Source organism: Hyposmocoma kahamanoa, unplaced genomic scaffold, assembly GCF_003589595.1.
Source record: "Hyposmocoma kahamanoa isolate Upper Pololo Valley unplaced genomic scaffold, ASM358959v1 168, whole genome shotgun sequence".
In the NCBI taxonomy this organism is placed as follows: domain Eukaryota; kingdom Metazoa; phylum Arthropoda; class Insecta; order Lepidoptera; family Cosmopterigidae; genus Hyposmocoma; species Hyposmocoma kahamanoa.
The window spans coordinates 2,293,061-2,308,734 of record NW_020653608.1 but is presented as its reverse complement, the minus strand read 5'-3'; the positions used below and the strand labels follow the sequence as shown (position 1 = coordinate 2,308,734).

General features: G+C 36.2%; 1 protein-coding gene across 14 annotated transcripts in view; it reads right to left on the bottom strand.

Annotated features, from left to right (window-relative positions):
* LOC113225609 (uncharacterized protein CG43867) overlaps positions 1–15,674 on the bottom strand; it is a 472,277-nt gene that overhangs the window by 31,954 nt on the left and 424,649 nt on the right. For 12 of the 14 annotated variants that reach the window (XM_026457966.1, XM_026457952.1, XM_026457960.1 and 9 more), the window contains 4 exons: positions 6,055–6,156; positions 4,348–4,536; positions 3,936–4,052; positions 1,778–1,954 (listed from right to left, as the gene is read on the bottom strand). In XM_026457966.1, coding sequence (XP_026313751.1) covers positions 1,778–1,954; positions 3,936–4,052; positions 4,348–4,536; positions 6,055–6,156 — 585 coding nt within the window. Of the gene's footprint in view, positions 1–1,777; positions 1,955–3,935; positions 4,053–4,347; positions 4,537–6,054; positions 6,157–8,487; positions 8,517–15,674 lie in introns of those variants that run through there. The other 2 variants (XM_026457964.1, XM_026457959.1) reach the window with 2 other exon arrangements.

The window sequence follows — 15,674 nt, the reverse complement described above, 5'->3', positions numbered from 1 at the left end:
GTGGTAGAAGAAGCATGAGAGCAGAGTGAATGCAATTGAAATGAGATTCCTCAAAAGAATGTGTGGTAAAAAGAAATATACAGAGCTAACGTAGAAGGAATCATTGGAATTGGAAGAGAACAGCCACAAAAAAACATTCTCTGATCAAATTGAGAGTATTCGTAAAAAGTCTAGAGTGCGTAATGAGAAGAATTAGAGGTATGTATGAAAAGATTGATGCATGCAAGTGAAGCAAGAAAGGTTTGTAAGGTTCGCGCTAAGTGGCGATTGACAGTCTCTGCCTACCCCATTGGGAACCTAAGGGCGTGAGTACATAAATAAGTAAAAGCCGTCACAAGTAAGCCCAATACAAAGACCTATAACAAAGAAATTCATAAGATGTGGTGACTTGGTTTCTAGCTAAGTTGATTAAGAGCGATGGCGCCGTTATGGCAACAGACACTAGTTCGAGTACAATTACACTGAAAGCTTTTTCTTTGTATGAATAATAATATTAGTAATTATTGAGGTTTGTAATACCACCTACGACTTTAAATTTTAAGTTGCATAACATATGTGAATATTAATTACCAATACCTCATGCTTAGTATTGTAAGAAGCTCGTGTCCGGGAGTCTATTTTTATGAACTCGTTTAAATATTGCACGACTCGGTCTCACACACAAACACCAACGAGTCCGAGTCAAGCGCGGGCATCAGAGTACGGACTTGAGTCTAAAAAGAACTCAAGTTGTAAACCTAACTCGAGTTTTGAACAAAACTCGTAACGGCTTCGGAACAAAAACCGACAAGTTGCTCTTCTAATTTCGTATAGTCTTGAATGGATTTGTCGCATTGTATTCAGATCCATGCATTTAAAACGTACTTTGAAGGAAGATTTAGCGGATGTTGTTCACTTGGACATTTAAATTATTCATAGAAACTTACAAAAACTAGCATCAGCACAGAGTACTAAAAAACTGACCTCATAAGTGCGTGGAATTACATTTATTGTCCAAGTTTTATTGACATCGGTTACCGGAAAGTGCACGAAACCGGATTCACCTCCTAGTTTGCCACCCATAGAGGTGGAATATTGACTTCAAATTTAAATGGATACCGTCTACCCAGCAAAAAAGAATCATCAAAATCGGTTCACAAATGCCGTTTATATCAGTTCATAAATGAGTTATCGCGAAACATACATACAAAAGTTTAAACAAACTAGAATATATCAAAATGTGACTTATAGATTTTTGTTTCCATTCTCTAAGGTTCCTTCATTATAAACCCGATTTGTGTAAAATAGTAAACAGTTTGTCTCAATATCAAAATATACTAATTTTTAACCGACTTTAAAAAAAGGAGGAGGTTCTCAATTGGGCTGAAGTACTAAGAAGTAACTAAGAATGGCAAATAAGGAGATAAAATCGGTTTATTGGATTTCACTCATTTTACATTTACCAATTTCAATAAAACTTGGCAAATAGATGTAATAATTAGTAAATAATCAATAAATAGAAGTTATTCCACAAACTTATGAGGTGAGTTTGTATTTATAAAAATGTTACGATTATGAAATAATAATATTCGTTTTGATATATTTTGGTGTTGTGTTTTATTTATTATATGAGGAGTAAATGTAAAACCAAGTTCCCACTACTAACGTAAAAAAAGGCCATCACTCAAAAATGTTATTGCCCGTGTAATCTATCTAATCCGTGTAAACCGTGCAATTTCACGTTATACCTTAAATGGGTAACACCGATTGACATTAAGAAAAAAATACTTGAAAGTACCGCCAAATCATCGGCTAGTAAACTGGCAGTGGTTCTCTCATCCATGGTCCTATTCATAGTGTTGAGCGGCGGAGTGGCGGCGTTAGTGTTGTTGGCGACGTTCGTCGTACCGATGGACAAGTTCCGTCGATGCCTGACCGGCGTGCTGTAGTGGGGCTCCGACGAGGCTATTGGTAACTGTTGACAGATATTCAGATATTAATATTGTGGCTTGGAATTCATAGACACGAACTGGTATATCACACTCTCAATATTGAAGTGACATTATTCGAGAAAGAATTTTTAGGGACTGAAAAAATTAATTTAAAAACAATTGGCAACAGCCCATTGACTTACAATTATATGGACGTCGGGTCCGCGCTAAAAAGTGTCCGCACTTGTAAGGCGCTAAAATCGTATACAGAGCGCGACACTCCGCTTTAGTCTTCATTTGTTCTACGGACAGCGCGATACTACGATGACATAACAATTTAAATTTCGAATAGGTTGACTTGGGACATTTTTTTCGTGGTTCTTGTATTAGACCCGTCGTCCATTTATTTGTAAGTCAATGCAACAGCCACATAATTTGATACTAAAGAAAACAAAAAATCTATTTGGAACTGTAGCTACAATTTCGGAACCATAGTTTCGGGTTATTATTATTTCCTCAATGGCAGCCTCTAGGCTCGGGCCAGTGTCAGTTACGATGAATGCAGTCAGTTAATATTGATCAAGAACGCCAACGTTAAGGCAGCAACAAAGTATTTAATTTTCGAAGAACCTCGTCAACAAACTGCTGTTGTGAAAAAAAAAAACAATCATGGACAAACAATAAACTCAAGCTTAGTATTATTAGAGCATATAAAGTTTATAGGTCTCATAGTCAGGACTCTGACAGTCAGGTCAGTCAACGTTGGTTTGCTTGAAAAAAGAAATCTTTTTCGATTTAGATCCGAGAAAATAGTGTATTGTAACAATCGCGAGAATCTAAAAATTATAAAAATCTAAAAAAGATTTGAAAGTTTTGTGGGTAGTTTTTTAAATTTATTTTATCAGTTTCAAAAAAAATGTATTTTTCGAATATCGTCACTTTAATACTGTCGTGGTGCTATGTACTCTGTATACCAGTAACGAAGATATGCATAATATCTACTAAAATTGGAATATAAAATTGTTTTCAAACCGATGGGAATTTTGTCATATGAACTCTTCGCTACCTACTGCTATACACTATCAGATATAGGACAGTACAAACGTTACACAAATCTTTTGAAATACGTGCGTGGCACACAATTTACTCATTAACCTATGCCTGCGCAGGTACACTTGTAGAGGTCGTTCCGAGCGGTATGTCAATATCTTTGGCAGTTGTCCTTGTTTTAAAACAAAAACCTATATGAACTGCCAAATGACATAATACTGTCCTACATACACTATGACGCTGTGTCCATTCAATCTATACAGTCTGAACTATTTAACTCGTCAGATAAACATACAAGCTATGTGCTGCAATAAGTGTGAATCTAAAAATTGTTAACAACTTCAGAAAAGTACAAACTTGAATTGAAGCGACACTCATTAAATGTGAACATCAAATCGATTTATAAAATTCAAGAATAAAAATATATTAAGGCGGAAAATAGAATATTGAAAAGAATAGGATCTGTTTAATGCAGACTCAACAGACGCTGACTTGATGTTACATCAGAAAGACAGACATAATATGCGTCCACTCATCATGTTGACTATACAATAAACTGTAGTACTTTGTAGCAGCAAAATAAACTTTAGTGAACGTATATACACAACAGTGGCGAAGTCAGGACATTTGAAGAAGGTAATATGATGGCATTTTCAATTTCAATTTTATACCACTACTTACATGGTTAAATTTATTTTCAAGCTAATGGGATTCATGTATTATGGAATGCCACTAGTACATATATACAGGAGTGGTAAGCCACCCAATTAAGTAGATTAAAAATAACAAGCGTGACAGGTTTGCATAAAAATGTAAATGTAGTGTTAAATTAAATAAAAACCCATTCAGAGGTTCTAGCACATCAATTTCTAAAGGCTAACAAGTTAGATGTTGATCGTCAACCATGGAATTTCCGAGAACAAATTTCTCTTTCACCACAATTTCAGAATCCATATGTAACTTGTGAGCCTTTACCTGTGGCCCTTCCAGGCTCTCTGATCTCCGGCGATTGGAGGCCAGGAGGCTGGGGGAGGCCCGAGGGAAGCCGTCCTCTCGCACTTCGAGGGACAGGCTTGCTCGAGTGGGCAGTAGCTGAGAATGAATTTGTTTGCGTGATCCTTTCCATTATTATAATTAAGACGCAGTCAAAACAATGCGCGCAGACTTGTTCACATTTATGATAGGCCAATATACTTTCTAATACAGAAGTGTACACAATGTATAATCTCTGTGGAGTTTAACTGGGTTTTCATGTAACTTATGTAAGAAATAAATGATCATGCACTGCAACAAGAAGTAATTGGTTTTAAATAATTGCAGTTTTTTTTAAATACCATCTTCGATTTACTTGACCTTCATCAACTTCAATTATTTACAAAATACTTACAGCACAATTCCTGCTCCCTTGAGCAGCTATGTGGTTCCGCAGCAACTCCAACTGTTGATTGCAGCGATCGTTCTGCTCTCGCAGCTGCTGGTTTTGCTGCTCCAGCTCCCGTAGTTTATTTGTCACCCACTCCTTGATTCGGGCCGCTTTTGCTTCTACCTGCTTCGCGTCCTGGAGTCGCAGCTGTTTCTGGAAGATGTTTATAATAAATGTATTACAATAAAATTATTTTAATATTTCTTTTTTAATTAATGAATTTTAATTTAATTATAATAAAATGTTATGATTAGATGTTGATTTATGAAACAGCAGGAGACCAGTAGGTCAAAGCATAGTGTGAATGTTTCACTTTGGATTAAGCCACCCTTCTAATAACACTAATAATATAACAGTGGTCCAACTAGCTCATATTGAACAGTAATTTGAACTTAGTTTACCCCACTGGTTGGTATTTAAATAATCTTTTTAAAAACAATAAGATTACACATATCTTCTTCTTTTAAATGCTATGACTCCATCGAAATAAACGATGATTACGCCAATGTCAAGTAAAAATGTTTTGTAAAAATATGACTTCTATTTTATAATGTTACAACCCCATCGATGCCATATCGGTAAACCCGCCTATACCAAGTTGAGGAACGCGGGTGTTTTTAACTCAAAGATTGACCGGCAAATTCTGAAAAAATTCACTGAGAAGAGAATACATACACAGACTATTACAAAAGCAAATTGCTTTTTTTAATAAACTTACACAGGACATAGCAAAAGAAGAGTGGACTAATGTTAAGAGGAAGTTGATATTAACGTGATGGGGAATTTTAGAGGGGAGGACATCATACAGAGGAGTGACAATATGATTACAGTAAAGAAACAGGCGCTCGAGGGTACTCTCTGCCAGACCGCACTCGCACAGGGAGTGATCTTGAACACGAATCTTGGGCAAGAACACAAAAGTACCATTTAGAGCTTTAAATCGCGTAGGCGTGAGGCAACTGGCACTGCACCCGTCACCCTGAGATATTTAAGTTGAAAAATCCCATGTGCCTGAACTTTAGCTAGCACTATTATCCTTTCAAAACCGGAACACAGATAACAAAGCTCACGTGAGTAGTTGGCGGCAGAAATAGATCTTTAACTTCTCGCCTATGTCGAAAATATCTTTCTATATCATCAAGCATATTTAGACCACTAACACGATAGGCCACACAATGATCTTTTGAATAATAAGTTTCAAAAACCATATGAAAAATTATTCGTTTTAATGCTGTTTATTAAATAAATGTGAGTGGAAAACTTTTTTTGTCATATTTTACGTCGAAAATCTATTTTACCTGCATTTTGTTTATTCACAGTAACATTTTTCAAATTAGAATTTTGAATATTTATTGACTGGAATATGCACGCTTTATGTTGTAATTGCTCGTTCTTAGTTTATAACCTTGATTTTTACACTTAACTCAAACATTTTCATTCAAAACTTTCGGAAAACGTAAATTAAATCCCACAATAACAATCACTTCACGTCACCAGTCATGTTTGACGTTTCGTTTAAAACAGGTTATGACGTCATTGTTTGAATGTATTCAATTATTTCATTCTTAATTCCAACAATAGATGGCGCTATTAGTATAAAACTAGAGCTGTACCGAATCGAATGACGTTATTTGAAAAGTCTTTCTTTTAAATTAATAATATTGTGATTACCTGTTCTTCAATCTGGCCCTCGAGTCGCGTAATGGCTCTAGGTGCGCCTTCAGCGGCACCCGGACCAGGCCAATCGCACAGCCGCTGCTCCATGGCGCGGACCTGAAACAAAGGGAATAAAAATATTAGCATTTTAAATAGGTAAAGGAATAAATAATTTTGTTAAAATCTTTTGTCGAAGCTCAAATTACACATAAGAAGTAATATTACAATTCATGGAGCACTCATAATACTAAATCTATGGTACCTAGCACTACATCAACAAAAAATATTTATTTTTAAAGTAGTACCTACCTAATTACCTATAGTCTGTTCTGGTTCCATCATGTTGCATTGAAGTTATTGTCTCGTTGTTATTATTATATTCCAGTAATAACCACAATATTACATGAACAGACAGAAGCCGCAAGATGCAAATCCCTGTCGTGTTGCAATGTGGTTCGCGATATTATGACATGCCTATATCTCGGCTAACCGCATCATAATGCAAGCTAGATAGTGCACACTATCTCCTTGTATACAAACATACGTTGTTTATCTATATTATAAATTGTTCTAAATAACAGCTAAAATTTGAATCAAAAAGTAGGTAAAAAAGAAAATCTCGTTATAAGGTAATTCAATCGATCAAAATACATGGATGAAACCATTGTAATGCATGTAATTCACACCCCAAAATTACAAGTGAACACATAGAACCAGTAATTAGACGAACGGAATTAATACAAATAAGGGTGGATTAAGTTGAAACAACTGGACGCTAATCCAATACGACGACGGCGCGGATTATTCCCACTTCTCATATTAAATGTAACGCCGCCAGACAGTACGGGGTATGTTAGCATAAAAGCATTTGTTTTAGAAGAGCAAAGCTTATATTTCTCAAAATAATATAAATTCCAATATCTATGTTAATATAGGTACCTTAATCTAACTACTCGTATATTTTCCGAATAATAAAACATAACTAGGCTCAAAGCTGTCCATTTCCTACCTAATCGTGGCAGCCATTTTTGTTTTTTTTTTTTGTTTTTTTTTACAGTTCTGCACATTTGCGCGCGTAAATATTGTGCTGTATTTGACCATAATTATCTCAAGAAACAGGTCGAAATTAATAGGCTTCTGATTGACGACCTGTAGAATTAAGTATATTTTTTAAACTAGTTTAAAATTTCATAAGATTTCATGGGTCGGTCAAGTAATTCCGTTCGGAAATTGAGCAATTTGAGCGAACGCTAAGAAAGCTTCACTCGCTCAAATCGCTGCACTTCGATTAGTCTTACGAACTAAAAAAATAACATGCAGACAGTTCACTTCTGAAATTAGCACAACATGAGGTGATTAACATACAAGATTAAATATTTTTAAAAATAAACTTGCCATTACAAGTACTATCCATTAAAAATAAATTAGTATATTCACGTAGTTTTCTGATTGGGCAGCGGGAAACAAGGACTAGGCATATTTTAAGTCTTGGTAGACGATATGCAACAGTGAGATCAATTTGACACATAGGTAATTACTTTGCAATTTGCTGGGTCATTAAGTAGGTACATTGTGTAGGAATCAACGATTAAGCAAGCAACTGACGTCTCAAAAAAGGTTACAATATTGTTGTCTTTATTTAATGTAAGATGGACATCCGTGGGAGATTTGTGGGGAAAAAATTGCAATACAATTTACATTAAATGAGCGTTCTAGTATGCCTTTATGATACTAGAATGCTGCACAATATGCAGGATTTCAATATTCTAAGCGAACGACTTTGCACGAGCGTATTTGGAACGATGGAAAAGAGTTATTTTGGTTTTTATGCTAAAGCTCTTAGGGTCGTATTCCAGAACTCTACTCAATGCTCAAGTCAGGACTTGAGTATGATTTAAAGCACTAGAAATCATAATCAAGTCCTTGCTATTAGGGTCGTATTTCCAGTGCTTGAAACCATATTCAAGTCCTGACTTGAGCATTGAATAGAGTTCTGGAATACGAGCCTTAGATTTGTAATGAATGTGGTTGTCATTTGTAATTTGTTATTCAAAGCAACATCAACATTTTTTATATGACTGTAGGAAAGCCAGAACAGATAAACACAAATATGCGGTCACTCTTCATAATTTTAACTATGAAACGTAGAAGGTAATTCATGTTACACTTACACAGAGAGAGAGAGAGAGAAAGAGAAAGTAGAAGGCCTGTATTTAAAATTCTTTAAACATCCACATATTCATTAACTGTAAAGGCTTTCGCGTAGTATCTGATGCTATAGCTCTACTAGATATGTTACAGAACAATGTACGCTACCTTAATTCAAATTACTAGTTGCAAGTAATAAAATTAACATAATAATTTCGTTGACCGTTGAGTATTATTACCTTAGGCAATGATGAACTCATGTTGGGCGCAAAGTGTAAAATATTTCGGGGCTATACTCACATCTGTCCGCGTATAGATTACAGAGGGGCATTCCGATGGCTATACGTCGCAGCATTTCGACGCTGAATCATCCGCACTTTGGTTTACAGTCCATAATCCTCATTACACACGTATACATAAATGGTTTCCACTCAGCGTAATAAAACACGTGGTTTTTACTGGCTTTACAGACATAAATTCAGGAGTTCAACGAACTTCCAGATTATGTGAATCGAACTTTTATATAACGTCTATAGAAATCGAGTTCTTAGGTTTCTGCGATTGCCACATATAAATCGCCTAGGCTTAATAAATAAACAACGTTTCGGGCCCTTTACAGATCCCATGGTTACGACACTGATAGGTGGGCTTTATTAGTCAACGTTGGTTTGTTTAAAAAAAATAAAAATAAATCTTTATCGATATAGATCCGAAAAAGTTCATTTTCAATGTGTAATAATGGCGAACATCTAAAAAAACATCGTTTTGTTTTGTACCATGGTCACGCACGGTTGACTTATCCGAAAAGGGAATCTTGTAAAGAGCTCGAAACTTTGGTTTGTTTGAAATAACAAATATGGCGTATATTTGTTACCTGAAAAAAAATGTGACCTTTAGATCACAAATTATGTGATTATGTTGATTGTTTTCGTTTAATTTCTAACTTACGAATATATATGTTTATTACAACCTCAGCTTCTCGTTAAAATTAAAAAGCGCTCTCTACAATCTTTTTACATTTCTATAGACTCAAAATTCACTAGTTAAAAAGGACCTTAGCCATCCATGTTACGATTATTCATTGCTGATTTCAAAACGCATACATTTTCCTGACAAAGGAAAGTGTCAGTGTTAAGAATACGCCCAGGAATAGGTCGCATTAATCACATACACGGCAATTTGCCTGAGTCACGTCACGAAGGGGACGCCACGAATATCGGGAATCTAATTCCGGCTACACTTAGACGCAAAGAAAAATAAGCGATAGTTAGCGCCTTAAGGGAAACGTAAACTACGCGATGACGTATAAACAATATCAATCAAAGTTGAGATCCTTTGTGGACTTGACAGGTTGATTGAAGTCAAAATGAAGGGAAATAAGGTTTAATGTTGCACGTCATAGAAGTAGCAAACTGACGCCGCTGGAGAATTGGAAATAAAATGTGATCTTTTTTATGATATCAAATGACGGGATGAACAAGTTGTATTTAGGCCTTGTGGTGAGGAACGATAAATACAAATGACTCTAGCTCATCATCCAAGGCAAAATCGCTGGAAAACGAAGTGTTGGTAGTAGACGGCACTCCAGGTTGAAAAATTTGAATGGAATGGTTCGGCTGCAGTACCACCTCGCTCTTTAGAGCGGCAGCCTCTAAAGTCAGGACTGCTATGATATTGTCCAACTTCCTATAGGAAAGGAACCCTAAGAAGATGAAGATAAGCGACACGCCTTTCCATAGCATTTGCAGTGTCAATCAGAGCTTTAAATCGCAAGGATCTGATAGACACTGTCACTGCGCCTGTCACCCTGAGACATAGGTTGGCAACTCTCATGTGCCTGCAGTTTCGCCAGCACCCTTACTTTTCAAAACTGGAACGAAGTAACGCTTTCAAAAAGAGATCTACTGCTACTGAAGTTAAGTTAGGTAAGGTAGTTTGAAAAAGATGTCAAGAAGGGGCGGAGTGTGTGCAATAGTAGACTGCTAAGAGTGACACCTTATAGAAGAGAGCTATTTTCAGCATAAGATGAAAATGTTGTTAAAGAAGAAGCCTAACACTATTTGTTATATAGTATTTAATTAATAGTGCAGCTACTACAAACGTTTGGAAGGAAATTGATCAATGAAAGCGAAAGTGAGTACATAGACACCGCATCCGTAATTATAACCCATCTGCAATTTGGATTAGCGGTCAAGTGTAAATTACTCGCACTCAACACACTACTCTGTTGATTACTGAACTCAGTCTAATTAAACCGTAGCCGGCGATGAATTGTTCAGTCACAAACTTCCTTGTTTATTTAGAGTACCTCATTCCGTAATGTCCGGATGCAAGTAATAAAGACGAGGTGTTAACGTTATTGCGGACCGTAAAATTACGTTTCTTGTGTTTTTAGATTTGTACAACTGCCACGTGCACCGTAAATTTGTAATTAGTATTTAATTAAATAAAAAGTAAGTTCATCTGGGAATACATTTTCAGTCTGCATTTTTCAGTTGAAATATTGGTCACCTCGTTCACCTCGCTCGTGACGTGTGATTTACGATTTCAAAATAACCCGCAACTGAACGCATCGGTAAGCGCCACCGGATGGGCGGTTGTCGTTTTATTTATTTTATTTTTAATTTCGAATTGAATCATCTTCCATAAAATCTACTTTCTCTTAAAAGGAAATTTTAGTAACGTAAATACGAATTGAAGAACGTATTAATAGGATTATTGAAAATTCTTTTTATGAATTAAAAAGAAAAATACTACGCACTTTTATTTTTATTAAATTGTAATGACACTTTTTCTTCGGTATATTTTTTTTAAACAAACCAACGATTCGAGCTCTTTACTGGCTAAGTCGACCACGATCATGAGATCATGTTTGGAGCCTGAAAATCGATTTGAGTCTATAAACACAACAAATGTAGGGGATTTAGATTCGCAAGAAAAGAATTCATTTCATTAGTCAGAAACTGAGGCAAGTTCGCACTAATATTATATATTACACATATATAACGCACACACTCAACATAGCCCCCCCCACTAGGGAAACCTTGTGTCGCGGGTGCCATGGACACACACATAGACAACCACAAATTATACCTAAGCCCACGAGAGAAATAAATGTAGGCCATACAAATATTTCTCCCGACGATTATTAAACGATTCTAAAGAGATGTCGCTACGACACTCCAAATTCCAAAGGCGGTCAAAACAAATTTGACAGTTGTGAAATCTTGAGAACACGAGGTATAGCCCCTATAGGATGGAAAAAAATAAATAGTCTAAGGTATAACCACAGAGATATATGTCTGTGGGTATAACATTACCTTTACAAGACGATAACTGTTCTTCTTATCCCATCTTTTGGGGAAGAGAAAGATTAGCACAATAAGCACGTTCTCGCCAAGTACGTACATCGCACCTATTAAATTTAGCGCTTTGATTGTAATTTGAAGCTGATAAACAAAGTTAAGTTTAGTGTACTTCAAAATTCTTCTAAGATTTTATTTCTTCTTGCTAGAGCTCAAAATGTTTCTGACCTTATGCGAAAATACTTCACACACTCATGTGAGTGCAGTATTTATGGCATCATAAGTTTATAGATTAAGTAGAATGATTAGTGTTTATTTGACTGCAAACAAGATCAATCCATGTTTACAAGGCAGGCGACGCGGTCCATTTGGCGCCAAAAATAGATCAAACAACGCGATTGGAAGTGGAATAGCCGATGTGAGACATGCGTACTTCCTCCTACTTCACCAATTTAGTCATTGACAGATGGTTATTTTCTATAATTACTTATAATTTATTATTTTACGCATTTTCGTAGATCAGTAAGTAACATAATCTTTTTCCATTCTGGTATGTCATAGTTTCCACCAGTGGGCGCTGAAGAATCCTAGGGGGTAGGTGCGTTCCTTCCGAGACACGTGGTGGGCGTTAATGCTGTCCAGGGGGTGCTACCGCATTTGAAAAAGGGCTGAATTATCTATATACTACAATACATATATAATTTTTTTTTTTTTCCTTGTATTCACGTTCACGTGACATGAACAGACAACCTGACTAGACAATCGTATCGCATTTGAAACCTGAATTATTTATATAAACTACACTACAATGTAATTAGATTTTTTGTCAATTATCAAGTTAATATAAAAAAATATGAGTTTTCAATTCTTTTTGTGCTGGTGGGTGTTGAATTTTTTTCCTTGCCTAACTGGTCAGCCATAAAGTTTTGGAACCTACGTGTTATCTGATGCATTTAAATAAGGATAAGTTTCGGCAGTGATACTATAGTATTTAATATTTATAAGGAAGAGACACTATTTTTATACTCATATTATTTTTATTATATTAAGTGACGGGACGAACAAGTCGTGCGCCTGGTGTTAAGCGACACGCCTGTCCATAGCCGTTGCAGGGCCGCTCAGAGCTTTAAATCACAAAACTGTAAGGGACACTGCCAGTGCGCCTGTCACCTTGAGACATACGTTGACAAGTCCCATGTGCCTGCAATTTCACCAGCACCCTTACCCTTCAAAACCGGAACGTAATAGCGTTGTAGTTGAAAAACAGGACGCGACACGACACTTCGACTCTGCGCCAGTTTGTTTAATCTTTCAAAGACGAAAAAATATTACCACTACAACAGTAATAAAATGTATTTAGTTCACTAAAATACTTGTAAAACCGGCCAGGGTGTTAATATTATAAATTTAAAACCAAAAAGGTTCAACCCAGATTCCAAGTCCAGATTCGTAAATCGACCAATTTGCAGTATAAGTAGCGTGGATTCGCTCTGGGCATTTTGGAGGGAAAAGTGTCGTTTTTATATTGACTTTCAATTATTTTGTGAAATCTAGTTTAAAGTGGAATAGGATAGTGCTATTGTACCTTAATCGAAGATTAAAACGCGAAATTATACGAATCTCGAACTAAAATACCCGTATCGGCCCGTTTTAAGGAATCCCGAGTCAATCCAAGCACGCTGCCTCAAATTGCCTATCCTCTTTGTGGCGGCCATATGTACAGAAACAATTAAATTAATGTTTAGGCTGATGGCTTTGCCAAAGCCTTAATAAATTTAAAAAAAAAATAGAAATAAGTAGCGTTTCTCAACTATTGGTGCTCAAGAAACAAACTCGATCAAGCCATTAGTATTACACTGTAGATATGTAGAAAAGTGCCTTTAATTCATTGCTATATACTGGCCTACATTCTGTAACGAACTGAAATATAAAACGGTTTTTCCATTCAGTTCTCGTTACCCTCTGAAGATTACATTCACGATTGCAAGTTAAATTCCTTCAATGTCGGTAGCTGTTTTCTTTATTCTCAGATAACATTAAAAATACATGTTTATTGTTAAATAGCTATGTTAGACAACACAAAAGTACCTGCTCTCAAACAAGGAAATTCCCTGTATTGTGTACCAGAGCAAAGAAGTTAATTCCAATTTAGAAAGTCCGTTTGGGTCCCACTGGGAATCTAACCCGGGACCTCGTCATCTAGAGCCCACAGTGTTTACCACTGGGCCAACGCGATCGACAAATATGTTTAATCACTATTGTCAACCGACTTAAAAAATGGAGGAGGTTTTCAATTCGACAGTATTCGGGTTTTTTGTGAGCCAATTTCGACGATTCCTTTCGTTGGTTTGTTTGAATACAGTTTCATTTCCTAAGTCTCATGTGCTTGTATTTTCATCAGCATCCTTACCCTTCAAAACCAGAACACAATAATGTTGACATTACTGTTTGGCGACAGAAATAAGTAAGGCGGCAGTACTTCCCTGTACGAACTCTTTCACAAGGAGCGCTACTAATACTAAAAAGACCTATACTATTACTACAGTCCTATAATAAGACTTCTATTCTAGTTGGTAACATCTTCAGGCAATGCCTAGACCTCCCGGGAAGTTGGAGCTGTTAATTTATCACCTCCGGGAACATTGCGGTACTTGTACAAAGTTAATTAGGATTAAAGATGTGAAATCTTCTTGTTTCGTTAACTTTAGAACATTGTAAGTTTTGTATGTGGGTATGTATATAACAGATTCTTCATTTAGTATTATACGATTACACATGCGTAACGTGAGATAAGTAAAATAATTTTTTTATATAGAACAAACCGACCTTTGTGGACGGACGTCTATTTGTCAAGTTTTATTGAAACCGGTTAACAGAAAGTGGATGTAATCTAATAAACCAGATTCATGGCCTAACTTGCCACCCTAAGAGGTTGAATATTTTCTTCAAATTTGAATGGGACCGCTGCTGAGGACTGGGACGCCGCCCTTTCCAACAAAAAAAAAAAAGAATCGTCGAAATCGGTTCACGAATGTCGGAGTGATCGCGCAACATGTCGAATAAAGAATCTCCTCCTTTTTTCGAAGTTGGTTAAAACACTTTTTATATTAATTTAGTACTTTAATAAATATATGCATCTTAGGCAAGTTTCTTTTTTAAATATCAAGTGTCGGGACGAACAAGTCGTGCGCCTGATGGTGAGCAACACCCCTGTCCATAACAGTTGCAGCGCCACTCAGAGCTTTAAATTGCAAAGTTCTGAGGGGCACTGCCACTGTGCCCGTCACCCTGAGACATAAGTTGACAAGTCCCATGTGCTTGTAATTTCACCAGCACCCTTACCCTTCAAAACCGGAACACAGTAATGCTGACATTACTGTTTGGCGACAGAAATATGTAAGATGGCAGTACTTCCCTGGGCGAACTCTTTCACAAGGAGCTCTACTGCTACTAGGTACACTGCTTTCTTTAAACTCTAGTTCTAATAATCGTTAAGTCCGGTGCTCAGCGGTGATAAATAAACACTCCGGTTTAGTTCCCGGGGGGTCCCGACACGAGCTCCTGGAGTAAATAAATAATGTAAGTACCGTACTACTACAACTAGCTACGCTTCTTGTAGGCACTAGACTATGTTTTTATAAGATCGGTTTTATATTATCATTGTAGAATAGTATCAAGTTACATTCATTTGAAAAAGAAAAACAATTTTAATCAAATGGGTGTTTAGCTTGTTTAGATAATTTTTGAAAGAATCAACCACAACATGACTTTTTTCATTACTGCCCGAATGATTTCACAACATTAGAGTTGTTAATACAACTCAATTGTATATATGAACAGTTTCTTTGTTCACCTTAACAAGGTCGCATTGTAAAAGCGAACATATTTAAAAAAGCTTAATTCGACCAAAGTAGAATTTTTGTTTCAATCGATCTTATTAGTTCACGTAATAAAGCTTAATTTAAGCCCCTAAAGGTGATATAACTATGACAAACAATTAACACATAAGTTGTATGATAACTTTGTTAATGATTTAAATTTCATTGTCTGTGTCTTTGTTGACTCAGGTGGAAACAAGTTACAATATCACCTTAAATATCTTGTTTATTTCAATGGGTTTTATGAGTATTAATTCACTATGCAATGTTTGTGAATTGGTTTCTGTTTCTGTACAGCAAGTAT